Consider the following 27465-nt stretch of genomic DNA (forward strand, 5'->3'; position numbering starts at 1 on the left):
CAGCAAAGGGGGAACCAACTCCATATTAATGCCCATGATTTTGGAATGAGATGTTCGACAAGCAGGTGTCCATATACTTTTGGTTGTGTGTGCGTGCGTGTAACCTAAGTGGTTCGAGCCCTGAATGCTGATTGGCTGAAAGCTGTGGTATATCAGACTGTACTACGGGTATGAAAAAAACATTTTTTTACATTTTTAATGCTCTAATTATGTCTATTTCGGTAACCAGTTTATAATAGTAATAAGGAACCTCTGGTTTGTGGTATATGGCTGCATTGCGTCGTGCCAAATAACAGCCCTTAGCCGTGGTTTATTGGCCAAATACCACACCCTCTCTGGCCTTATTGCTTAAATATATTCCGGACTCTGACATTGCTCGTTGTGATATTTCTTTTTTCTTTTTGGATTATGTGCGTATTATTACTGCACTGTTGGCGCTACAAACACAAGCGTTTCGCTGCATCTGTGACCAATAAACATACAGTTTATTTGATTTGAATCATGGAAGATGTAACTTAAAGGCTATTGCCATCTGTCTTCTGAAAGGATAAAGAAATATGCTTGCAGGGCTTCCTTTATTTAAATATTCTCTTACCAAAGAGATTTGATCTTTATTTTCATTATAACCATAATGCCCTCAGCTTAGTGTGAGATGAAATGCAAATATAACTTTGGGTAGACATTGTCCTTGATAATCTGTTGGTCTTCCAGTTGGAACTGGTTCAAAGTAATGATGCTTATTCTCGCCTTAAACATCCCGTGCCTTTGTCTCCACAGTGCCCTTAAAGACAGCCGTTTTCCTCCCATGACGAGGGACGAGCTGCCACGCCTCTTCTGCTCAGTGTCTCTGCTCACCAACTTCGAGGACGTCGGTGATTACCTTGACTGGGAGGTAAGAGACTGAAACCAGACAGGTAGCTATTAATTCATCTTATGCAATACTCTTCAGTCATTGATTTTTAATTGAAATGAAATGGCCTTCACATATGTGAATCCAGCAGTTTAGATTGCCTGTGCCCCGGAGAGCAGTACACTTCCCACACAGAGCACACTGTAAAAGACAATCTCCAGTGTGAAGTAGAGATGAGAATTGGATACGGGAAGGGCTCTGCTGCAGTGGCACCTTCATGTCCTGAATGAACTGGACCCCATTGCAGCCTTGAGATTCACACTGCAAGGATGATTTAAGCAGACAATCAGCATACACACACACACACACACACACACACACACACACACACACACACACACACACACACACACACACACACACACACACACACACACACACACACACACACACACACACACACACACACACACACACACACACACACACACACACACACACACACACACACACACACACAGGCAATATGTCTTCGTGGTGAGGACATAAGCAGTCACCTTGTTGACCCAGATGGGCGATACTGCAGGGAGTGGGCCCCTGGGGGGTAGGGTGCAACAAGGGTTGTGACGTGGGTGGGTGAATTGTGTATCACCTACCGGTTTGGATTATAATGGGAACAATTCTCTGAGCTACCTTGACTGGATCGTGGCCCTGCGTCGAGTGCGCTGGTTTACAAGGACACATCCTGTCTCCTCCATCCATTCACTCTCCTATTACCGTGGTCCTCCATTACTCACCCTAAACCTCCAATTCCCTCATAGCCTCTCACCCCCCCCTTTCACACAACGGAATCCAGTAGGATAGGCTTAGTGCAGCAAGACATATTTAGGCATTCTAGTCGGTTGAACAGTGGCCGAAGACATGTAGTTCGTATAGATATTTCTCTCTGTTGGTCCTGTCATTAAAGTGATGTCTCTTCTTCTCTCTCTCGCCTTTCTCTGGCCTGTAGGTGGGTGTTCATGGCATTAGGATAGAGTTTTTCAATGAAAAAGGATCAAAGCGCACCGCCACCTATCTACCAGAGGTCGCAAAAGAGCAAGGTAAGTGGAATCCTGTGTCTACCTTTATGATCTCTGAATGACTGGAGGTCTTTGTTATAGAGAGAAGTGGTATTCAAGGGGGACATAAAGGGGAATATTCAAGAGGAATCAACCTTCTCTGTGCAGGATGGGACCACATTCAGACCATAGATTCCTTACTACGAAAGGGAGGCTACAAAGCTCCCATCACAAATGACTTCAGGAAGACCATTAAGTTGACCAGGTAAGAGGCTGCTCTCCTTTCACACCGGATGCTGTCTGACTTCCACTGCTGGCTTTGGTTTTGCCTTAACCTCTCTAGGGCAGAGGTTCCGCTAGTGAAACCCCTCGACAACATTCCGCTGAAAAGGCAGCGCGAGAAATTCAAAATTTATTTTTTGAAATATGTAACTTTCACACATTAACAAGTCCAATACAGCAAATGAAAGAAACATCTTTTTAATCTACCCATCGTGTCCGATTTCAAAAATGCTTTACAGCGAAAGTAAAAAAAACACCACATTTTTCCAGCCAAAGATAGGAGTCACAAAAAGCAGAAATATAGATCAAATTACTCGCTAACCACTGATGATCTTCATCAGATGACACTCATAGGACATCATGTTACACAATACATGTATGTATTGTTCGATAATGTGCATATTTATATCCAAAAATCTCAGTTTACATTGGCGCGTTTACGTGCAGCAATGTTTTGTTTCCAAAACATCCGGTGATTTTGCAGAAATACTCATAATAAACATTGATAAAAGATACAACTGTTATTCACAGAATTAAAGATAGACTTCTCCTTAATGCAACCGCTGTGTCAGATAAAAAATAAAAATAAAAAACACTAGCATAATCTGAGAACGGCGCTCAGAGCCCAAAACAGCCAGAGGAATATCCGCCATTTTGGAGTCAACAAAGTTAGAAACAACACCATAAATATTCACTTACCTTTGATGATCTTCATCAGAAGGCACTCCCAGGAATCCCAGTTAGACAATAAATGACTGATTTATTCCATAAAGTCCATCATTTATGTCCAAATAGCCACTTGTTGTTAGCGTGTTCAGCCCAGTAATCTATCTTCATGAGGCGCAGGTACTTCGTCCAGACAGAAGCTCAAAAAGTTCCGTTACAGTCCTTTAGAAACATGTCAAACGATATATGGAATCAATCTTTAGGATGTTTTTAACATAAAACATCAATGTTCCAACCGGAGAATGAAGAAAAGCACTGGAATGAGAGGTAACTCTGTCGGGAGCTCGCTTCAAGGCTCTCTGCCAGACCACTGACTCAAAGAGGTCTCATGAGCCCCTCCTTTATAGTAGCATCCTCATTCAAGTTTCGAAAGACGGTTGACATATTGTGGAAGCCATAGGAAGTGCAACCTTATCCATATCAATGTGTATTCGGTAGGCCAAGCTTTGAAAAACTACAAACCTCAGATGTCCCACTTCCTGGTTGGATTTTTCTCAGGTTTTCCCCTGCCATATGAGTTCTGTTATACTCACAGACATCATTTCTAACCGATACTAATAATAATATGCATATATTAGCATCTGGGACAGAGTAGGAGGCAGTTCACTCTGGGCACGCTATTCATCCAAAAGTGAAAATGCTGCCCCCTATCCTAAAAAAGTTAAGTGTAAATTCTGGAAGTGGAAGTGCTGCTCACTGCTGGGAATATGTGACTGGTGCATAATTACTGTAGGTGACCCTCCCAAAGCCCACCATGGTCCTGTTTGCCACTGTACCTCCAGGGAGATCAGTGACCGATAACTGCTAGATCATAGCAGCATTAGGGAGTCGAGATTGAGGTGCCGCTGCCAGGTAAGTTGGGGTAACTGTGCCTTCTCTAACTTCTCTCTCCTCCTGCTCAGGTACCGTAGCGAGAAGATGACGATGAGCTATGCGGAGTACATCGCCCACCGCCAGCACCATCACTATCAGAACGGCATCGGGCATCCTCTACCACCATACAACCATTATTCCTGACAGCGAGCCGCATGACCAATCACTGAACCTCTCTGCGGACCTTTTCCCAGGAGAGCCCGCCCCCTCCTGGTCTAGCTATCTCTACTACTGTACCATTTTATGATGATAGTTTCCGTTGCCATGCTGACGCTCTCCCAGACGTTGACGTGGCAACGGGTGGCAAAATAAGCATAAATTGATAATGACGAGTAAAAACAAACCTTTTTTTCCCCTTTTTATCCTCCTATTGATTTAGTTTTTGCAGCATATATATTGATATCTATAACCCCTTTCGTTCATATTTTTGACAAGTAAACGAATACTAGATTTTCTTGAACTTTGATTATTTTCAAAGAATCCTAATCAGGTTTTTGATTCTGTGGATGGAAGCAAGTCATATATGGTGGACTAGTCTTGCATAATGGTATATGCTCATATTTTGTGTAGGCTTTTCTACAGTGTTCCCTTCTTTTAGGAAAATGTGTTTTTCTGTTGAATCCTTTCTTAGTAGCCTGATTGACATTGTGCGTATCATGTAGCAAGCCATCAGCAGTTCTGGAAGGTTGCATCATTTCCTCAATTTTGCGATTCCTCTCAAAAAAGTATTGACTGTTAAGGTTGGTTTGGCCTTTGTAAACCGTTGTAGTGATGTAATTGAGTAGATGTTGGGACGTGTATACCCAAGATTTTACATTGTGGGGTTCTGATGCCACACAAACAATATTAGCTGGTCTTTATTGCGTTACCCTACAAACCTGTTTGCTCTTCTGTGTGTGGTTAGCCGTTTGTTAAGTGCACATCTGACAGGACATTGAAACTGACACATTAAATTAGGAATAGGATCATGTCAAAATATTTCCCAGGTTGCTTGACAGAGCCTTTCATTTCCACCGGAGTGTTCATGGTGTTTTTGATAAACACTTCTAGACTTCATTTTTTAATTCATTTTTTAAAAATTGAACCTTTATTTAACTTGGCAAGTCAGTTAAGAACCAATTCTTATTTACAATGACGGCCTACACAGGCCAATTGTGCGCTGCCCTATGGGGACTCCCAATCATGGCCCGTTGTGATACAGCCTGGATTTGAACCAGGGCGTATAATGATGCCTCAAACACTGAGGAAGCAGTGGCTTAGACCGCTGCGCCACTCTGAAACTTGAATTGAATTTGTCCGGCTACAGTTATTATTTTCCCCCTCTCATTAAAACTTGATAAATGTATGGAGGAAGCCAATTTAGCTTCAAATTAGGTTCTGTTCTTTGTCATTTTGAATCGGGCGAGGAATGAATGTGATCTACAGGGCTGGAGGATATGGTTGGGTGGGAGAGTTGACTGCAGAGTACAGACAAATAATGATCCAAGTCATTGACCTCTGAGAAAAAGTCCTTCGTCCTGTTATTCCATGCCAGTTAGTTTGAGAGGAAAAACCAATGAATGAGACTTGAGTCTAGTGACGGGCACATGCTAAAACTACTACAAGCCATATTCTCTTTTTAATACATGCTTTGTAAGAGTGGTAGTCTTTTGCTGTTTGCTTTTCGTCCCTCTAATAAGTAACTTCTCCGTGTTTACTTCCTCTACGAGTCAACTTTATTCTGGTGGCTTTGGTCCCAAAAGTTGTGTTTCCCCTCCGATTGTGCTCTGTGCTTGGTCCTTTTTAGGAATCTGGGCCTGTGAGACATTATCTGGCCTTCCTCTAGTTACTCTGTGGACATGGGTTAGCATCAAAGTTTGAACTCCTTTGTCCTGTTTGTGGCCTCCTCACCTCCAATGTTTACATCCACATATGTTACATGCTTGATGACTGCCCGGTTGCCATAGATGTGCACTTTCATGTGCTCTCGTCAAACGTTAGGAGCTGCTGTGGAGGCTACTGGACTGAGTAGCTAGCTAATGTTAAACCCCTGACTCTGATCGTCGTCGGTTAAGTTGTTCAAATCACCCCTCCGTTATTTCCTCTTCATGACATGCTGCTGTTGAGGCGCTTGCTGGTTTCAGGACAAGTTACTCCCCATCCCTGTGCCACTAGAAACCATGCATAGGTTGTTGGTCTGTCTTGTCAGCTGGTTTGCAGCAGCTTCTGGCTGAGTTGGTGGGAACCGATGCAGAGGGAACTAGTAAAGGGTGGATCAAGCTGCATTTAATCAAACTCTACATAAAGAGCCAGGGCTTTTAAAGGAGCAGGGAAGACATTTCCCCTCCCCCTCCTAGTATTCTTCATTGTCAGTCACATCCACGTCCAGTAGTTGGTATGTTTTAACAAGTGTCGTTGAGGGTTATCTCGTGACCTCTGTGTAGTGTACAGGATTTGATTTGTTTTTTTTGTGGTGACTGACAGTTTTGAAGGGTGCGTGTAAAAAAATAACAAAATAAACGTATTTTCGTAACAGCCTTTACCAACTGACAGTAGGGTAAATCCATTTAATTTAATTTTTATATGCAAAATGTTAAGGGCTTTTGGCACTCCATCCACAGTAACCTGAAATGACCCAGATTTCAGTTGTGTTGCCTTAAGGAATGATTAAATAAATATGGACCGGTAAAATGGTGCCCTGAGTGTTCCTCTGTCCCGTACTGTTGTCTAACCCTGACCTCAACCTACAGGGCAGTGAAGGTGAACCGGATTCACCCATTCACCCTCGGATAGACACATTATCGTAGTGGGAGGCAGATGGGAACCTTTTGTGGTCAGACAGGCTACTACATTAATATAGTCTAGTGTAGAAGTGGTTCAGATGAGCTCATCTCACCTGTTTACTGTGGTTCCCTGCTCAGAGATTGGATGGCCTTTCCATCATATCCTCTTGGGGTCAGGGAACTGATGCCTCAGACCATGCTGCTTAGTAATATTGACAGGACAAATTGGCCTACTTAAAGAGATATTTTGCCCTTGTAGTTTGTCACAAAAACAGTTTTCAGAGAACTGTGGGAAAAGCTATCCTTGCTGCTGAACAGTCAGGTACCCATTTTCTGGTCCATTAAATACAGCACAACCTGTACTTTTTCTGGTCATGCTGCAAAATCAAGTCCACTGCTGTCTTTTACATGCTTGCTGATTTTTATATATATATATATATATATATACACACACACACATGCAATCCACTCTGTTGCATGTGTATATATATATACATACACACATGCAATCCACTCTGTTGCATGTGTGTATGTGTATAAAACATGCAGAATGGTTAAATCCATGACATGCTTGATCTACGGTGTAGAGACTCATAACTCGTTAAAAAAAAGAGAAAATAAATCAAATGGTGCTATTGGACCTCGTGTTGGGGCGGTCGCGGGTTTCGTGACTGGTCATGCGGACTCATCGATCATATCCAACGTATTATCCTTGATATATGCAGATCTGTTCAACAGGTGTTTTTTCCCTACCAGTGTAAGTCAACACCCTGCAGGTTTGAAAGGACAAGAAGTCCCAACTAACCCCCCCCTCCTCCCTTCTCTACCCCCAACTCCCCGCCCCTGCCTCATGGCCTTGGGGTTGAAGGTGATATCTGGTTCAGTAGATGGTGTCATCAGAAGGGAACATTCTCTCCTGAGCTGGGACAGTAAAGAGTGGAAGTGAACAGGGCTGTCACCCCTGACACTCCATCGTAGGCCCTTTCCTTGCCCAGCCCACGACTGCATGTTCCAATAACACTTCATGTTTTACCTCTGTGTTAAATCGTTGTTACAGCTGTCCTGTACCCTATACTCATCCATGGGGTTGATTAACAGCTTAAAGGAAAGGTTCTGACTGAAGGCTCTCTCAACTATGGCTCTTACGAACTGCCTCAAAGGAAGTCCAGCGTTTTTAGCCTTCTTGAATATTGTCATGCATGTACAGTAAGTCTCTAACAGTGGTTTCTTTAAGCCAAAGGCCATGTTGCGACTTGGCTGGACATGACGGTGGGTTTAACTGGCAGGTTTAGTGACAGCCGGACGAGTGCTGACGTCATCAGGATGCTCACGTAATTATTGTATAATGTTTGACTGAGACCATTTGTTGTCATTAATGTATATCAGAGGAGCCTGGTGGGAGGCGCTATTGGAAGATGGGCTCATTGCAATAAATGTAATGCTATCAAACATATAGAAAACACGTTTGACAATGTGCCCGTCCTCCTATAGCTCATCCCACTAGCCTCCTCTGAAGTATGTTACTTTCACATGGAAATGACTGAGTTTTCTTTTTTTCTTTTTTTTTTAAACCTCAAGTCAAGATTCATGAATACCAGTCAAATGTGATTCTGACTGCTCATTTGCAGCACACCTCTGCCCATTGTTCATACTGACACAACTAGGATAATGTTAAAGACAGAATGTCATTTGGTTCCATACCAGGGTTATGGTTTAGTCCCAGCATTCCTTGTATGTGTATGCATATATCTTTGTTGAATGCTTAAGCTCATATAACCTTTTGTATGTTCGACCGAACCAAAGATGCCTCTGGCCACGTCCACATGCTGCTCTTCAGGCCTGGCTTCCTGTCCTTCCAAAAAACACCCCTGCAAGAGACAAAATGACTTCTTTCTTTCCCGTCTTTTTCTTTTTTTTTGTACGATTTCTAACTTTCTTTCTTTAGCAACTGCTTATTCAATTACTTTTTAAAATTCTGTTTGAAGCCTTACCAGGCATCAAGGATAGTGAAATTACCTGGTTGCACAGTTTATTTTGTCAGATTATTTTCATTATAATTTGTGCAACAAAAAATAAAACCCCATAGCGTGCCTCCTAGATTTATGGGTTTCTATGTGTTTTTTCCTAAAGACCAGCAGTTATACTTCATATATAAAAGATGAGTTTCTCTTTTTTATGCCATTAAAGATGAAAACGCCTCTTTTCTTTACTCTGGACCCAGTAGCTGCACTGGAATACAATCGCACTGATCTACAAATGAATACAACTTTTATAAGAAAATGTACTTTAAGAAAAAAAACCTTTTTTGTACATCAATTATTTTCAAAAAAAATATTTTGGATCTAGTTTCTAAATTAATTGTGGTTTTCTATGTTCAGAAAATTTCAGACACCAAGTTGAGACATGTTGCTGTGCAGAGTGACAGTCTCTGCTGTGGTGGCATGACAGGATGTGGGGTTGCCTGGCGTAACCCCTCACAACCACCTTTTATTTCTTCTACTTTTCATTTTTGGTTCACTTTCTCAACTTTAGTAACTTGAAAATGTTGATGGAATATGAACTGGGAAATAAACGACTTACCTTTAGAGCTAGATCCTCCTTCCCCATTGAATTGCTGTTAGTGTGATGAGACTTAATGGGCATTTATGATAGTATGGCATATAAAAAAAATACCCACCCCCAAAAATTGTGGGGGGAAAAAAATCATATATTGATGGGTTATCAGTGGGTATGTGAGCAATGGCTGTGGAGATAATGTAGTTAAACATTTATTACCTTTAAATCATTTATCCAATAAAAAATTTAAAACCAAGTGAAAATATACAAAATTGTGTGCGTATGTTTTGTGTCATGGGTGTTTTATTACAATACAAGGTTATATTTACAGGTTGGATAATATTGTTGGTGGTAGACATTGGTAGGTGTTCCCCCTTACTATTTTGAGCACTATATAAATCCAATGAATTATTTATTAGTTCCTGAGCTATTCACTGAGAAAACCATTTAAGGGCAGAAATCACATTTATTGTCAATACAGCACATTGCACATCCACCCAGAAAAGTGTACAAAAGTATACCATATCCCTTGTTTTTCTAATGTGTAAGGGAACACAATCCCTCATTACAAAATGGGATCGATCGAAGTGATAGGGAATAGGAAATTGTATTTAAAACAGATACTTCCCTTAAAACAGGGGTTCCCAATGACTGTCCCGAAGTAGAGCTATGCAGGTAATCAATAAACAGATACATTAAACAAAGTATGTGATCGGTTATGTAGATATATGGACTGAAATTGGGCTGCCCCTTAAAAATAACCAACACCCAGAATGTAGATTGAAGTGTAATGTATAGAACAGGCATTTGATTGAGAACTGACGTTACACATACATTTCATCCGCAACCTTGATAGCAAACCACTGAATATGCCCCATGATCAAAAGGCTCTTCAATCTGTATCACTGAAGTCAACATATGAAACGTTTACCAGGTGGCGAATCGCATCTCTGCATGTCTGGCAGACATATCAGTGTGGATGACGGATCACCACCTCAAGCTGAACCTCGGCAAGACGGAGCTGCTCTTCCTCCCGGGGAAGGACTGCCCGTTCCATGATCTCGCCATCACGGTTGACAACTCCATTGTGTCCTCCTCCCAGAGCGCCAAGAACCTTGGCGTGATCCTGGACAACACCCTGTCGTTCTCAACTAACATCAAGGCGGTGGCCCGTTCCTGTAGGTTCATGCTCTACAACATCCGCAGAGTACGACCCTGCCTCACACAGGAAGCGGCGCAGGTCCTAATCCAGGCACTTGTCATCTCCCGTCTGGATTACTGCAACTCGCTGTTGGCTGGGCTCCCTGCCTGTGCCATTAAACCCCTTCAACTCATCCAGAACGCCGCAGCCCGTCTGGTGTTCAACCTTCCCAAGTTCTCTCACGTCACCCCGCTCCTCCGTTCTCTCCACTGGCTTCCAGTTGAAGCTCGCATCCGCTACAAGACCATGGTGCTTGCCTACGGAGCTGTGAGGGGAACGGCACCTCAGTACCTCCAGGCTCTGATCAGGCCCTACACCCAAACAAGGGCACTGCGTTCATCCACCTCTGGCCTGCTCGCCTCCCTACCACTGAGGAAGTACAGCTCCCGCTCAGCCCAGTCAAAACTGTTCGCTGCCCTGGCCCCCCAATGGTGGAACAAACTCCCTCACGACGCCAGGACAGCGGAGTCAATCACCACCTTCCGGAGACACCTGAAACCCCACCTCTTTAAGGAATACCTAGGATAGGTTAAGTAATCCCTCTCACCCCACCCCCCCTAAGTTTTAGATGCACTATTAAGTGACTGTCCCACTGGATGTCATAAGGTGAATGCACCAATTTGTAAGTCGCTCTGGATAAGAGCGTCTGCTAAATGACTTAAATGTAAATGTAAATGTAACTCAGGAACAATGCCTTTACATTTCAATCACGCTGTAATGCCGAACTTCCGCAATACGGATTTCATAGAGCCCTAAATACCTTTAATGAATCATCTCTGAAGGCCATCTCTACCTTTCAGATCCCCTCTCTCAACAGGCACAGGACATCGTTCCTCTCACCCTTTTGACAACTGTGCTGTATCCAAAACCTAGTGCATTCAGAAAGTATCCAGACCCCTTGGCTTTTTCCACATTTTGTTACATTACAGCCTTATTTTAAAATGGATTAAATAAAACAAATCCTCAGCAATCTATACAAAATACCCCATAACGACAAAGCAAAAATGTTTGCACATTAAAAAAACCCAGAAATAACTTATTTACATAAGTATTCAGACCCTTTGCTATGAGACTCTAAATTAAGCTCAGGTGCATCCTGTGTCCATTGATCATCCTTGAGATGTTTCTACAACTTGGAGTCCACCTGTGATAAATTCAATTGATTGGACATGATTTGGAAAGGCACACACTTGTCTATATAAAAAGGTCCCACATTAACTGCATGTCAGAGCAAAAACCAAGCCACGAGGTTAAAGGTATTGTCCGTAGAGCTCAGACACAGGATTGTGTCGAGGCACAGATCTGGGGAAGGGTACCAAAACATTTCTGCAGCATTTAAGGTCCCCAAGAACACAGTAGCCTGCATCATTCTTAAATGGAAGAGATTTGGAACCACCAAGACTCTTCCTAGAGCTGGCTACCCAACCAAGCTGAGCAATCAGGGGAGAAGGGCCTTGGTCAGGGAGGTGACCAAGAACCCAATGGTTACCCTGACTGAGCTCCAGAGTTCCTCTGTGGAGATGGGAGAACCTTCCAGAAGGACAACCATCTCTGCAGCACTCCACCAAATCAGACTTTCATGGTAGAGTGGCCAGGCGGAAGCCACTCCTTAGTAAAAGGCACATGACAGCCCGCTTGGAGTTTGCAAAAAGACACAAAGGACACTCAGACCAAGAGAAACAAGATTCTCTGGTCTGATGAAAACAAGTTTGAACTCTTTGGCCTGAATGCCAAGCGTCACATCTGGAGGAAACCTGGCACCCTCCCTACAGTGAAGCATGGTGGTGGCAGCAGCATGCTGTGTTTTTTTTTCAGCAGTAAGGTCTGGGAGACTAGTCAGGATCGAGGGAAAGATGAACGGAGCAAAGTACAGATGACAACCTGCTCCAGAGCGCTCAGGACCTATGACTGGGGCAAAGGTTCACCTTCCAACAGGACAACAACCTTAAGCACACCGCCAAGACAACACAGGAGTAGCTTCGGGGCAAGTCTCAGAATGTCCTTGAGTGGTCCAGCCAGAGCACAGATTTTTACCCGATCAAACAACTGCAGAGAAGAATGGGGAAAAACTCCCCAAATACGGGTGTGCCTAGCTTGTGGCAATATACCCATTAAGGCTTGAGGCTGTAATTACTGCCAAAATGTGCTTCAACAAAGTACTGAGTAAAGGGTTTGAATTTAAGGACTCTGAATACTTTCAGAAGGCACTGTAGGTATTTGTTTATTTCATAACTTTGCAAGAATTTCTAAAAAACTGTTTTCGCTTGGTCATTGTGGGGTATTGTGTGTAGATGTATTACATGTTTTTTCCCCCATCAATTTTAGAATAAGGCTGTAAGCTAACAACATTTGGAAAAAGTCAAAGGGTCTGAATACTTTAAAGGCACTGTACATCAAGATTACCTTCCTGTAAATTCCCCTCGTCCATAATGATCCAACAGGACAAACACTTGTCTGTAAAAAGGCCCCTTACATTCTCTTTCACCTCTGCAGTTGAGTAAAATCAGTGATGGAGAGATGGGACAAAGATGCAGGAGCCCTTTCATTTATACCACTTGATCCAGCAAAGATGTGAGGAACAGGTTTCTCATTGTCAGCAGAGGCTGTGACCACAGATATGACAGAGACAAATGCATCACAACCGTTACTCTTCTAACAAACAAAATATCACAAAGTGATGGCTTTTACAATGGATTAAACATGTCAAAGATAACGTTATCTTAAATACAAACACAAAATGGCAACTTGACCCATACCTGGGCCAACTGTCATAGCAAGCACAAATTAAGAGTTTAAGGTGTACAGTAACAATGACAATTCAGTGATATGTAGGCTAGCCCCATTTGTCTGAACATAACTACAAAAGGCAACTTTAGAAATAAAAAAAATAGTAACTTTTAGAAACATGAGTAACTCAGGTTCAGGAAATCTGACCAAGACAAAAGAAAAAGCTCATTTCCCCTGGCTAGCCACACTACTACCAACTCCAGCAGTCTTCCCATCATGTGTGAATGCAAACAATGCAAGCCATCCCTAACACAAAAATAATAACTGTTTAATTTCACCCTGAAATGCCTAATTCTTTACAGTAAAAAAAAAACGTAAGTTGTACAAGCTGCATTAAAAATGTTGATAGAAAATCCCAACGTAAGAACAGGCATTGGATTTAAAAAGGCTACTTCCGTGTGAGTCTGTTTGTCGGTCTGTTCAGTCGACCTTGCTGCGAAGTCTTGCGGTGTCCAGCAGGTACCTGCAGGTGGGGCCGGTGTGGTAAGAGAAGAGGGTCAGGGCCTTCCCATGGACCAGGGTCAGCAGGGTCTGGTGACCCGCAGCCCAAACCCGGTACCAAGGCCCGTAAAATGGGTCAGACACCGCTGGACACAACATGTTATTCAGGTTGACCTCGGTCATCTGGGAAGATGGAGAGAAAAAGAGAAGTGAGAGACTAGCTAGCAGAATCACAGAGCCCTTGCTTGGTGTTTGTTTCATTTGTAACTTCAGTCAGGCTATAAGAGAGAAGAGCAGTCAGCTGTGTCACGCAGCTCATTAGACATGCTAGTGTGTCATGTACAGGGCCTTCAAATATTTACACCCCTTGACTTAACTCCACTTTGTTGTGTGACAGACGGAATTCAAAATAGATCAAATAGATTTAACCCATCTACACACAATACCCCATAATGACGAAAATGTTTTAGAAATGTACACAAGTATTCACACCCCTGAGTCAATACATGTTAGAATCACCTTTGACAGCAATTACAGCTGTGAGTCTTCTGGGTAAGTCTAAGAGCTTTGCACACCTGGATTGTACAATATTTGCACATTCTTTTTAAAATTCTTCAAGCTCTTTGAAGTTAGTTGTTAATCATTGCTTGACAGCCATTTTCAAGCCTTGCCATATATTTTCAAGACTATTTAAATCAAAACTAACTAGGGCACTCAGGAACATTCAATGCCATCTTGGTAAGCAACTCTAGTATATTTGGCCTTGTGTTTTAGTTTATTGTCCTGCTGAAAGCTGAATTTGTCTCCCAGTGTCTGTTTGAAAGCAGACCGAACAAGGTTTTCCTCTAGGATTTTGTGTGCTTAGCTCTATTCCGTTTATTTTTATCATAAAAAACTCCCTAGTTCTTGCCGATGACATGCATACCCATAACATGATGCAGCCACCACCATGCCTGAGAATATGAAGAGTGGTACTTAGTGACGTGTCTCCTATCACAGCCATTAAACTGTAACTGTTTTAAAGTCACCATTGGCCTCATGTTGAAATCCCTGAGTAGTTTCCTTCCTCTCTGGCAACAGGGTGTATTGATACACCATCCAAAGTGTAATTAATAACTTCACCATGCTCAAATGGATATTCAATGTCTGTTTTTTGTACCCATCTATCAATAGGTGCCCTTCTTTGCGGTTGAATCTGTGCTTGAAATGCACTGCTCAACTGAAGGACCTTACAGATAATTGTATTTATGTGTGGGGTAAAGAGATGAGGTAGTCATTCAAAAAGCATGTTAAACACTATTATTCCACATCCATGCAACTTATGTGACTTGTTGAGCACATTTCTAGTCCTGAACTTATTTAGACTTGCCATAACAACAGGACTGAATACTTATTGACACAAGACATTTCAGCTTTTCATTCTTTATTCATTTGTAAAAAATGCCTAAAGATAATTTCACTTTCACATTACGGGGTATTGTGTTTCGGCCAGTGACACAAAAATCTCAATTGAATCCATTTTAAATTCAGGCTGTGTAACATTTTTGGGAGGAAAAAGTCTGTAAATACTTTCTGAAGGCACTATCTTTACTCAAACTCTCTATCCAGATCCTGTATCCATCCAGCATCATGTTTATGTTGAATCCTATTAAAATAACTCATGCATATTCTCTTACTTCACTTCCTGTGTCCTGTACAATGCTGTATCAATTCGGGATGCACAATTTGGTCGATTCTGCTGCTGACTAACCGATCTTAGTTAACTTGTCAACAAACGGTATAAAAATGTCTGAAGAGTAAAATGACGTGACCAACAAAAAAAAGACTATGGACGTATACAAGGAATACACATTTTTCCATTAAGAGCTTTAAGCTTTGTTTTGCCTTCAATAGACTGAACTGCTGTTTGTGGTGCACCAGCTGTTTGTGGATCTTGCATGTTAATGGCCTGTTATTGAACATGCAACGGCTGTAACGAAGCAGCTAATAAAACGCCATTTTCAAACATTTACCAAAATGCAATTTGCAGGAAACACAGTTCTAAACAGCACATCTAATTATTATGTAGGTTTTTTAATTGAACCTTTATTTAACTAATGCGAGCTAATGGTTCCATGTGACAGATCGAAAATAAATAACTAGGATTGTGCCTTTGGCTTCTGGACAACCGAAGAAAGTTGATATGAAAACCAATAGAACAGGGAGAGAAAAGCTGGTTAGACTACTGCAATGCTCTACTTTCCGGTTACCCGGATAAAGCACTAAATAAACTTCAGTTAGTGCTAAATACGGCTGCTAGAATCCTGACTAGAACCCAAAAAATTGATCATATTACTCCAGTGCTAGCCTCCCTGCACGGGCTTCCTGTCAAGGCAAGGGCTGATTTCAAGGTTTTACTGCTAACCTACAAAGCATTACATGGTATTACATGGCATTACTTGCTCCTACCTCTCTCTCTCTGATTTGGTCCTGCCATACATACCTACACGTACGCTACGGTCACAAGACGCAGGCCTCCTAATTGTCCATAGAATTGCTAAGCAAACAGCTGGAGGTAGGGATTTCTCCTAAAGAGCTCCATTTTTATGGAATGGTCTGCCTACCCATGTAAGAGATGCAAACTCGGTCTCTACTGAAGACTCATCTCTTCAGTGGGTCATATGATTGAGTGTAGTCTGGCCCAGGAGTGGGAAGGTGAACGGAAAGGCTCTGGAGCAATGAACCAACCTTGCTGTCTCTGCCTGGCCGGTTCCCCTCTTTCCACTGGGATTCTCTGCCTCTAACCCTATTACAGGGGCTGAGTCACTGGCTTACTAGGGCTCTTTCATACCGTCCCTAGGAGGGGTGCGTCACTTGAGTGGGTTGAGTCACTGATGTGATCTTCCTGTCTGGGTTGGCGCCCCCCCCTTGGGTTGTGCCGTGGGGGAGATCTTTGTGGGCTATACTCAGCCTTGTCTCAGGATGGCACGTTGGTGGTTGAAGATATCCCTCTAGTGGTGTGGGGATTGTGTTTTGGCAAAGTGGGTGGGGTTATATCCTTCCTGTTTGGCCCTGTCCGGGGGTGTCCTCTGATGGGGCCACAGTGTCTCCTGACCCCTCCTGTCTCAGCCTCCAGTATTTATGCTGCAGTAGTTTATGTGTCGGGGGGCTAGGGTCAGTTTGTTATATCTGGAGTATTTCTCCTGTCCTATCCGGTGTCCTGTGTGAATTTAAGTATGCCCTCTCTAATTCTCTCTTTCTCTCGGAGGAGGACCTGAGCCCTAGGACCATGCCTCAGGACTACCTGACATGATGACTCCTTGCTGTCCCCAGTCCACCTGGCCGTGCTGCTGCTCCAGTTTCAACTGTTCTGCCTTACTATTATTTGACCATGCTGGTCATTTATGAACATTTGAACATCTTGGCCATGTTCTGTTATAATCTCCACCCGGCACAGCCAGAAGAGGACTGGCCACCCCTCATAGCCTTGGTTCCTCTCTAGGTTTCTTCATAGGTTTTGGCCTTCCTAGGGAGTTTTTCCTAGCCACCGTGCTTCTACACCTGCATTGCTTGCTGTTTGGGGTTTTAGGCTGGGTTTCTGTACAGCACTTTGAGATATCAGCTGATGTACGAAGGGCTATATAAATAAATTTGATTTGATTTGGTTAAATGGCATAAGGAAGTCTTTATAAAATAATTGCTTCCAAATGTCTCTGGTTGAATTTTGGCTACGTTACTTTGAAGCCAGGTAAGACATTCCTCATCATTTGAAGTAAATTAAAACGTTCAGGTTCCAAACAATTAGACTGCCTGAAGCTCCCATTGTAAAGTGGTGGGTGACGCGCTGACTATAGCCTACCTACCGCTGACTATAGCCTACCTACCGCTGACTATAGCCTACCTACCGCTGACTATAGCCTACCTACCGCTGACTATAGCCTATGCACTCGAATGGAGAATGGGAGGCGCACTTTAAATGAGTTGAGATTGAGAAATAGTTGCTCTTAAAATCGTGACCATCAAAATAGTTAACACGCGATTGCATTTAGAATTGTTATGTCTTGTGCAGAAGAGGTCTGTGGTACCTCAGACAAGTGACGGGCCAATCCAATCCTCAAACTAAACTCTGTATGCTGTGCGCATGTGATAAAATACATGACGACTAAAGACTATACACACGCGTTCATTTAATTCCACTAAATGATGTACATTTCCCTATAGAGGTAAACACGACCAGTCAAAGGTACTTTCGGCGGATAAACATTTAATGGTTAACCTCCCTAGCATCAATATATGATCTATGTCTATAGGGTACAAATCTTGTCAACATCCTGTATTTCTGTGTCATGTGCCTCATGTTACTGGCCTCTCCTTTAAGAGCGAGGGGAGCCGTTTCACCAAGTGTCCAGTAGAGGGCTCCCTCAATTAGTCTCTTACCAGGCCCAGGCCCTGTAGGAACAGGAAGTGATAGAGGAACAAGATGCCAGTGGAGAGGATAGCCCACCACATGTCCCCTAAGGGCTCCGGCTTGTACACACCTGCAGTGGGAGAGAATAGACAATGTATGAACATTATACAAAAAACAGAGCTGAAGATCCTGTTATGGATTGCTTTTAGTTTATTGGCAGGGAGATGAATCACTATTGGTATTCTTACACCCCCTTCAAATAATACAGCTGGCAGTGGATATTTTCCTTCAAGAGACCATGCTTTCCCACTTTGTTCAAAACCAGTGCTGACTAGGGATGGTGGTGTCGAGCTTGTTTGCTGTTTCACAAGCACAATCACATGGAGCCTTTGCATTCATGAGGCCCTGCCTACCCCTAGAACCCCATGTAACCCTCCTCCTCTCTCTGAGCCTGTGGGTGTCTCCAACAGAGGATTGATTGAAAACAGGTCCATGTGTTGATGCATTTTTCCACCCCTGTGCTCTAGTGGAGACAGAGTCAATTAAGTCCGGGCCAGAGAGAGACAGCCCAGCAGCACAGAGCCAGGAACAGAGTGGAAGGGTGGAGAGGGTAGGGGGAGCTGAGGGAACAAACCCTCCATTCATTGTTCCCTCGCTTGCTCTCAACCCAAAGCCCAGTGGACTTGATAGCACTCCACCATCACAATGCACAGAGAGCCAGTACAGACACCCAGATACACAGAGATTCCTTATCACGAGCCATCATGAGCTTGGCTAGGACTCTGAGCTCTCTCTTTGTCTCACTGCCATTTCACATCAGCCATTGGAGCAGAATGCATAGACATGGAGTTCCCCTCCCCACTTTTGGAACTCGGGGCAGAGTGACTCACAAATTCCACTGTATAATTGACAGAGCAGTATCCTATCAAATACAGATGTTGCCACCAGGCAACATGAAGTCATAACGTACTGTGAACTCCTCTACAGTACAGCTATGGGCTTGGTTGCACTGTAGTTGTGTTGTTTAGCTCACCTCCTCCCAGCTCTTTGGAAAGCAACTTTTCATGTATACATCTACAACACATTGAAACTGCTATGACAGCCCACCCCTATTGTTTAGGGATATGAATCCTTCCTTATGTTCAAAGATATGTCACACGCACGTGTATGATACGGACTCGGTTGTCCCAAACTGGTGTGAATTTGTTAGGAGCCAGGGTGTTCGTGATCTTATAGATTTTCTTTCAAGTGGTCACATTTTAAGCAGTTTAGCTCAACTGTATTGGAGAGAAATAGTACATCACAGATCGAGAGCTCATTCAATTCTCTTTCGTTCAAATTGTAGTCCAGACTTTTGTTGTCAGCTGGGGAGCTAATTTGAACAACACAGGCCACCATAGTCTTTTCTCCTGAATTGTTGTCAGGTAAATGATTACTCTTTTTCATAACCATATTATATGTTCTGCTTTGGATGTTAAAACATCTTTATTTTTTAAATGATGGAATGTCAACATGAGTGTTGAGGCCATGCACAGAACAGCAAGCTGGCAGGCATATTCACTGTCATTTCAACCTCTCCTTGTTCCGGTCTAATCTCCACATGTTTTAAGCATACCACCATCGTTCCTGTTCCCAAGAACTTTAAGGCTTCGTGCCACAATGACTACCGGCCTGTAACACTCACATTTGTAATCATGAAGTGCTTTGAGAGGCTGGTTATGGCACACAACTCCATCATCCCAGACACCCTAGACCCACTCCAGGGAGTAGTGCGTACACCCCAGTACATCACTGGGGCCAAGCTTCCTGCCATCCAGGATCTCTATACCAGGCGGTGTCAGAGGAAGGCCCTAAAAAAATTGTCAAAAAAAAGACTCCAGCCACCCGAGTCAGACTGTTCTCTCTCCTACCGCACAGCAAGCGTTACCGGAGCGCCGCGTCTAGGTCCAAAAGGCTTCTTAACAGCTTCCACCCCCAAGCCATAAGACTACTAAACAGCTAATCAAATGTCTACCCAGACTATTTGCACCCCCCCCCCAGTTTCTTTTACACTGCTTGCTACTCTGTTTATTATCCGTGCATAGTCACTTTACCTACATGCACATATTACCTAAATTACCGACTAACCAGTGCCCCCGTGCAATGACTCTGTACTGGTACCCCCTGTATATAGCCTCGTTACTGTTATTTTACTGCTGCCCTTTAATTATTTGTTACTTTTATTTTTGACTTAACACTTATTTTTCTTAACTGCATTGTTGGTTAAGGGCTTGTAAGTAAGCATTTCACTGTTGTATTTGGCGCATGTGACAAATACAATTTGATTTGAATTTGCATACCGCCCAAACAGATCCAATTGCACTTCCACGGCACTCACCCACATAGATAAGAGGAATACCTATGAGAGAATGCTGTTCATTGAAAATAGCTTAGCGTTCAACACCATTGTCCACTCCAAGATCATCACCAAGCTTAAGACCCTGGGATTAAACACCTCCCTCTGCATCTGGATCCTGGACTTCCTGACAGGCCGACCCCAGGTGGTGAAGATAGGCAACAACACCTCCACCATGCTGATCATCAACACCTGGGGCCCCACAGGGGTGTGTGCTTAGTCCCCTCCTGTACTGCCCGTTCACCCACGATTGTGTGGCCACACATGACTCCAACATCAAGTTTGCTGACTACACAAAGGTGGTAGGCCTGATCACCAGCGACGATGACACAGCCTACAGGGAGGTAGGTCAGTGACCTGTCAGTGTGGTGTTGGAACAACAACCTCTCCCTCAGTAAGACCGAGGAGCTGACACGCGCACGGTCATGAAGAAGGCAGGTTGAACAGGCTTGGCATGGACCCTCAAATCCTCAAAAAGTTTCTACAGCAGTACCATTGAGAGCATCTTGACTGGCTGCATCACTGCTTGGTGTGGCAATATCAACGCCCTCGATTACATGGTGCTACAGAGGGTGGTGCGGCCAGTCCAGTACATCACTGGGACCAAGCTCCCTGCCATCCAGGACCTCTATATCAGGCGGTGTGAAAGGAATGTCGGGAAAATCTCCAGCCACTCAAGCCACAGACTGTTCTCTCTGCTTCAGCACAGCAAACGATACCAGTATATCAAATCTGACACTAACAGGCTCCTCAACAGTTTCTATTCCCAAGCCATAAGACTGAAAAATGGCTAACTAAATAGCTACACAGACTGGAGTTGACCCTTGTATTTAATTTTTGCACTGCACAACTCACATGGCCCTACACACGTACGCAACGGACACAGTCACTACATCATTGGTCACACACACCATATCTATCTCTATCATTCCAGTATCCCTACACATCATACCTATGGTACTGGAACCGACCCTGTATAAAGTATGTTTAATTGGGGCAGCAGGGTAGCAGGCAGTTAACCCACTGTTCCTAGGCCGTCATTGAAAATAAGAATTTGTTCTTAACTGACTTGCCTATTTAAATAAAGAAAAAGTATATATTTTCTCGTGTTCTATTTTTATTTGTGTGTTTGTTCTACCTTAACTTAACTACATTGTTATTGATTACTGCATTGTTGGGTTTATAGGTTGCAAGAAAGGCATTTCAATGTACTTATGCATGTGACCATTAAACTTGAAACTGGTTGCAAGAATGACATCTCTACACTAGATGGCAGTCTGTCAGTTTTCCCCAGGTCTCCGCCTCTGTCAGTGCAACAATCTCACAACTGGGAGAAGGGTTTCGATTGGTTGAGTTAAGGTAGCAGTGATGAATAACTCGAGCACCCATGGAACTGCGACAACAGAGCACAGAATTTCACAAGTGCAAAAGAAGATGGAACGTACCTCCTTTCCTGAAGAGGTATACCGGCACCAGGTAGAGCATGGAATGCTGGATGTAGTAGACCTCCTTCTCAAACGGAAGCTGAACACAGACAAACAGAACAGATAAGTGTTCCGCATCTACATCAGCTTCATTTCAGCATATACACACATACATGAGTGTTTGCCTTACTACGTTGAATGTCAAACAATGTCCTGCTCTTGCAATTGACATTGTTTGGCTACGGAAAAGTTTGACAGCACAATTGTAATCAAAACATGGCTGGCGATTAGTCTGAAGAAAAAAGTGCCGTTCTGGTTTCAGTTAGGCTAATTTCCGTCAAAGAAAAAAACAAGAGAACCATTCCCATAGGCATCAGACTGTAACAGCTCTGTAAAAAATGTGTGAGTGAGATTGTGGCGGGAGAGGAAAGGTGGTGCATGTAAAGGAAACCCACAGGGTATGTATACACTCTAGACCAGCAGTAATAATCCATGCTGCTGCAGGGCTGCATGGACTTAAGAGTTGATCACATAACAAAGCTATTCTTTACACTGAATGCAATCAATTCCTGTCCATATGGTGACTTCTCTTTAATGCATTTACATCTAGGAGGAAAGAACGAAAGAAAACACTAAACTTTACTGATTTTTTTTTTTGTTGAAACAAATAATTAAAATGCACAGATTAGGGTATGGGACAATATACAAATGTTTTTGAGAAAGATAAGAAAAAAGTAACGTATTTACTGGTCTCTTAATTTTGATAAGAGATAAAAATGTAATGAATTTAAGGTTATTTGTTGATGTAAAAATCTAAATTTGTCATTAGATTTGGGGTGGGGTCCCTGCTAAAAAAAGTTAGAATACCACTGCCTTAGGTGATCGGTTATGACCTTATAGATGACTGTGTCTGTAGCATAGACACAGAACTCTCCTCCAGCCTGCACAGACAGACAGGTGTGTGTGTGGAGCATCAGTGTTTAGTAGTCAGGGGTTCCTGAGAGTTGCCGGTCACGTGCTGCTGTGGTTACTGGGCAAACACAAACCCTGCCTGCCTGCCTGCCTGCCAGACCACAATAAAAGGAGGTAGGAATTGGTGGCCACAGACCAAGAACAGGTTAAGGGAACTCAAGTGTACTGAACAAGGCCAAAGTCACATGATGAGGCCTTAGTTACTAAGTAGCCTTGGTCTTTACTGTTCAATTCCCCCTCCTATACATGAATTACAATTGACAGCATGGCTGGAATCCTTGACTTGAGACATTCAAAGGGTGCATTTACTTCCTAATAAGACAAATCTTCTGAATTAACTAAAACAATTCTAAATGCTTATTGCGTATCAGAATGACACATTTATTTAAAAAATAAATAAATTCAAAAATATCAAATTAAAATCGGTCCAAACTGGACGCCACAGATTAACAACCTTCAGGAAATAAAACGACATTTAATGGGTATTGTGAACTGAACTAGCAGAATGTGTTGTACGGTCTGGTTATTTACCACCATGTTTGCTTTGTTTACCTATTAATAACTTCATTAGAAATAAAGTATACAGTGCCTTCAGAAAGTATTCACACCACTTGACTTTTTCCATTTTTTGTGTTACAGAATTAATTTAAAACTTACTAAATTGAGATTGTCATTGGCCTACACACACACATACAACCCCATAATATCAAAAGTGGAATTATGTTTTTAGAAACTTTTACAAATGTATTAAAAATGAAATGCTGAAATGCCTTGAGTCAGTAAGTATTCAACCCTGTCGTTATGGCATGCCTAAATAAATTCAGGAGTACAAATGTACTTAACAAGTCACTTAATAAGTAGTGACGACCCTCCCACTGTCTGCCGAATTCTCTCTTTGCTCTTGTTTTCCTTATTAGGAGGTCGGTGGGCGTAGCCGGGAGGATCATCAGCGAAATGGGACACACCTGGGCTCGGGTGTGTCCTGGGGATAAATACACCTTTCCCTCATTCATTGAGGAGACTCACTGTTGGAATTTGGTTATGGCCTTTTGGTAGCTGTTTTGTGTGTTTGCTTTGGCACCTCTCAACACCCCCTCATTATCACATCTATGCACACAACCACTGACTACACACCCCATTGTTACTTGTTTACAGTTAAACAAATGTATTTATGAACTAAAGTTATCTCCTTTTTGTTACAGGCTACAAGCCGGTTTGTGACAGTAGCATGGACTCACTGTGTGCAATAGTATTTAACACGTTTTTATTGACTACCTATTCTCTGTACCCCACACAGAGAAAATTGTAAGGTCCCTTAGTCGAGCAGTGAATTTCAACCACAAAGACCAGGAAGGTTTTCAATGCCTCGCAAAGAAGGGTACCTATTGGAAGATGGGTAAAAAAAAAAGAAATTGAATATCCCTTTCATCATAGTGAAGTTAAATATTTTGGATTGTATATCAGTACATCCAGTCACTACAAAGATACAGGCGTCCTTCCTAACTCAGTAGCCGGAGAGGAAGGTAAGCGCTCAGGGATTTCACCATGAGGCCAATGGTGACTTTAAAACAGTTAAGTTTAATGGCTAAGACGGGAAGAAACAGGATGGATCAACATTGTAGTTACTCCACAATACTAACCTAAACAACAGAGTAAATAGGAAGCCTGTACAGACTAAAAAAAATATTCCTAAACATTCATCCTGTTTGCAATAAGGCACTATACCGCTCCTGAGTGGCGCAGTGGTCTAAGGCACTGCATCTCAGTGCTAGAGGCGTATCACAACAGGCCGTGATTGGGAGTCCCATAGGGTCGCACAATTGGCCCAACGTCATTAGGGTTTGGCCGTGGTAGGCCATCATTGTAAATAAGATGTTGTTCTTAACTGACTTGCCTAGTTAAATAAAATAAAAATGTAAAGTAAAATTGCTAAACATTTGGCAAAGAAATTAACTTTATGTCATGAATACAAAGTGTTATGTTTGGGGCAAATCCAACACATCACTGAGTACCACACTTATTTTCAAGCATGGTGGAGGCTGCATCATGTTGGTATGCTCGTCATCGGCAAGGACTAGGGAATTGTTTTTATAAAAAGAAACGGAATAGAGCTAAGCACATAAAAAATCCTAGAGGAAAACCTGGTTCAGTCTGCTTTCCAACAGACAGTGGGAGACAAATTCAGCTTTCAGCAGGTCAATAACCTAAAACACAAGCCCAAATATACACTGGAGTTACTTACCAAGAAGACATTGAATGTTCCAGAGTGGCCTAGATACAGTTTTGACTCAAAATCAATGGCAAGACTTGAAAATGGTTTTCTAGCAAAGCTCAACAACCAACTTGACAGAACTTGAAGAATTTTCAAAAGTGCAAATATAGTACAATCCAGGTGTTCAAAGCTCTTTAGAGACTTACCCAGAAAGGCTCACAGCTGTAATCAATCAAATTTATTTATAAAGCCCTTCTTATATCAGCTGATATCTCAAAGTGCTGTACAGAAACCCAGCCTAATACCCCAAACAGCAAGCAATGCAGGCGTAGAAGCACAGTGACTAGGAAAAACTCCCTAGAAAGGCTGGAACCTAGGAAGAAACCAAGAGGGGAACAACCATATGAGGGGTGGCCAGTCCTCTCTTCTGGCTGTGCCGGGTGGAAATTATAACAGAACATGTCCAAGATGTTGAAATGTTCATAGATGACAAGCAGGGACAAATAATAATAATAATCACTGCCAAGGTGATTCTAATTCTAACATGTATTGACTCTGACTCAGGAGTGTGAACAGTGGTGTAAAGTACTTAAATAAAAATACTTTAAAGTACTACTAAAGTAGTTTTTTTGGGGGGGGGGTATCTGTACTTTACTACTTGACAAATTTTACTTCACTACATTCCTAAAGAAAATGTACTTTTTACTCCAGACATTTTCCCTGACACCCAAAAGTATTCGCTACATTTTGAATGCTTAGCAGGACAGGAAAATGTAGTCTAATTCACACACTTATAAGGAGAACATCCCTGGTCATCTCTACTGCCTCTGATCTGGCACACTCACTAAACACATTCTTCATTTGTAAATGATGTCTGAATGTTGGAGTGTGCCCCTGGCTATCTGTAAATAAAAACAAACCTAGAAAATGGTGCCGTCTGCTTTGCTTAATATAAGGAATTTGAAATGATTTATACTTGTACTTTTAATACTTAACTATATTTTGGCAATTACATTTACTTTTGATACTTAAGTATATTTTAAACCAAATACTTTTACACAAGTAGTATTTTACTGGGTGACACTAACTCGAGTCATTTTCTTTTAAGGTATCTTTACTTTTACTCAAATATGGAAATTGGGTAAGTAGATAGTGTTTCATTTTCAATAAATGTGAGGAAGGGTACAAAAACATTCCTGCAGCAATTAAGGTCCTCAAGAACACAGTGGCCTCCATCATTATTAAAATGGAAGAGGTGTGGAACCACCAAGACTCTTCCTAGAGCTGGCCGCCCAGCCAAACTGAGCAGTCCTAGGAAGAAGAGCCGTGGTCAGGGAAGTGACCAAGAACCCAATGGAAACTGATAGAGCTACAGAGCTCCTCTGTGGAGATGAGAGAACCTTCCAGATGGACAACCATCTCTGCAGCACTCCTCCAAATCAGGCCTTTATGGTAGAGTGGCCAGATGGAAGCCCTCTTCAGTAAAAGGCACGTGACAGGCTGCTTGGAGTTTGTCAAAAGGCATCTAAAGGCCACTCAGACCATGAGAAACAAGATTCTCTGGTCTGACGAAACCAAGATTGAACTCTTTGTCCTGAATGCCAAGCGTCAGGTCTGCAGGAAACCTGGCACTTGAAGACCTCTGGAGAGACCGGAAAATAGCTGTCCAGCGACGCTCCCCATCCAACCTTACAGAGCATCTACCGAGAATAATGGGAGAAACTCCCCAAATACAGATGTGCCCAGTTTTCAGCATCATACCAAAGAAGACACAAGGCTGTAATCACTACCAAAGGTGCTTCAACAAAGCACTGAGTAAAGGGTTGGAATAATTATGTAAATGTGATATTTCCGTTTTTGCTTTGTCATTATGGGGTATTGCGTGTAGATAGTTTTTTTCTCTCATCAATTTCGTCCATTTTAGAATAAGGCTGTAACGTCACAAAATGTGGCAAAAGTAAAATGGGTCTGAATACTTTCTGAAGGCACTATAAATCCTTATGGATACGAAGACTGATGACACTAAAACAAACCCCAGAAATGATGTGTGAGTGAGACCATGCCCCATATAGTCCATGGGGAGGAGAGAGAGACCATGGGTGTTTCTCAAAATGCATACTACATTGCTCCACACTCATGCGCCGAGTGCATTCTCCGAGGACGAGAGTGTGTAGAACACGTCAAACATTTCATTTGAGAAGCATGCCCACACCTCCTACTGTATTACCTCACGCTGCACCTCCCATTCACTGAACCTTCTTCCTGCCAGGACAATGGCAATAGAGACAAATCAAGATATAACGCAAAGCAAAAGTTATTTCATAATTCTCAGCTAGCATTTGCCTTGAGGACAGCTTTGCACACTTTTCGCATTCTCTCAACCATCTTCACCTGGAATGCTTTCCAACAGTCTTTGAGTTCCCACATAAGCTGAGCACTTGTTGGCCGCTTTTCCTTCCCTCTGCGGTCCAACTCATCCATCTCAATTGGGTTGAGGTCGGGTGATTGTGGAGGCTAAGTCATCTGATGCAGCACTCCA

The 27465-nt window shown here is 42.7% G+C and overlaps 2 protein-coding genes across 2 annotated transcripts in view; one reads left to right on the top strand and one right to left on the bottom strand.

Moving 5' to 3' along the window:
- Positions 1 to 8650, top strand: part of LOC124007808 (AMME syndrome candidate gene 1 protein-like) — a 36377-nt gene extending 27727 nt beyond the window's left edge. Inside the window, exons 3-6 of the mRNA XM_046318586.1 lie at positions 778 to 892; positions 1860 to 1950; positions 2077 to 2173; positions 3819 to 8650. Coding sequence (XP_046174542.1) covers positions 778 to 892; positions 1860 to 1950; positions 2077 to 2173; positions 3819 to 3933 — 418 coding nt within the window. The 3' untranslated portion in view covers positions 3934 to 8650. The remainder of the gene's footprint in view (positions 1 to 777; positions 893 to 1859; positions 1951 to 2076; positions 2174 to 3818) is intronic.
- A 3553-nt stretch (positions 8651 to 12203) lies between these two features.
- LOC124007818 (transmembrane protein 164-like) overlaps positions 12204 to 27465 on the bottom strand; it is a 44687-nt gene continuing 29425 nt past the window's right edge. The window contains exons 4-6 of the mRNA XM_046318599.1: positions 21764 to 21842; positions 17953 to 18053; positions 12204 to 13719 (exon numbers count right to left, since the gene is read on the bottom strand). Coding sequence (XP_046174555.1) covers positions 13516 to 13719; positions 17953 to 18053; positions 21764 to 21842 — 384 coding nt within the window. The 3' untranslated portion in view covers positions 12204 to 13515. The remainder of the gene's footprint in view (positions 13720 to 17952; positions 18054 to 21763; positions 21843 to 27465) is intronic.

Source organism: Oncorhynchus gorbuscha, linkage group LG02 (genome assembly GCF_021184085.1).
Source record: "Oncorhynchus gorbuscha isolate QuinsamMale2020 ecotype Even-year linkage group LG02, OgorEven_v1.0, whole genome shotgun sequence".
NCBI lineage: Eukaryota > Metazoa > Chordata > Actinopteri > Salmoniformes > Salmonidae > Oncorhynchus > Oncorhynchus gorbuscha.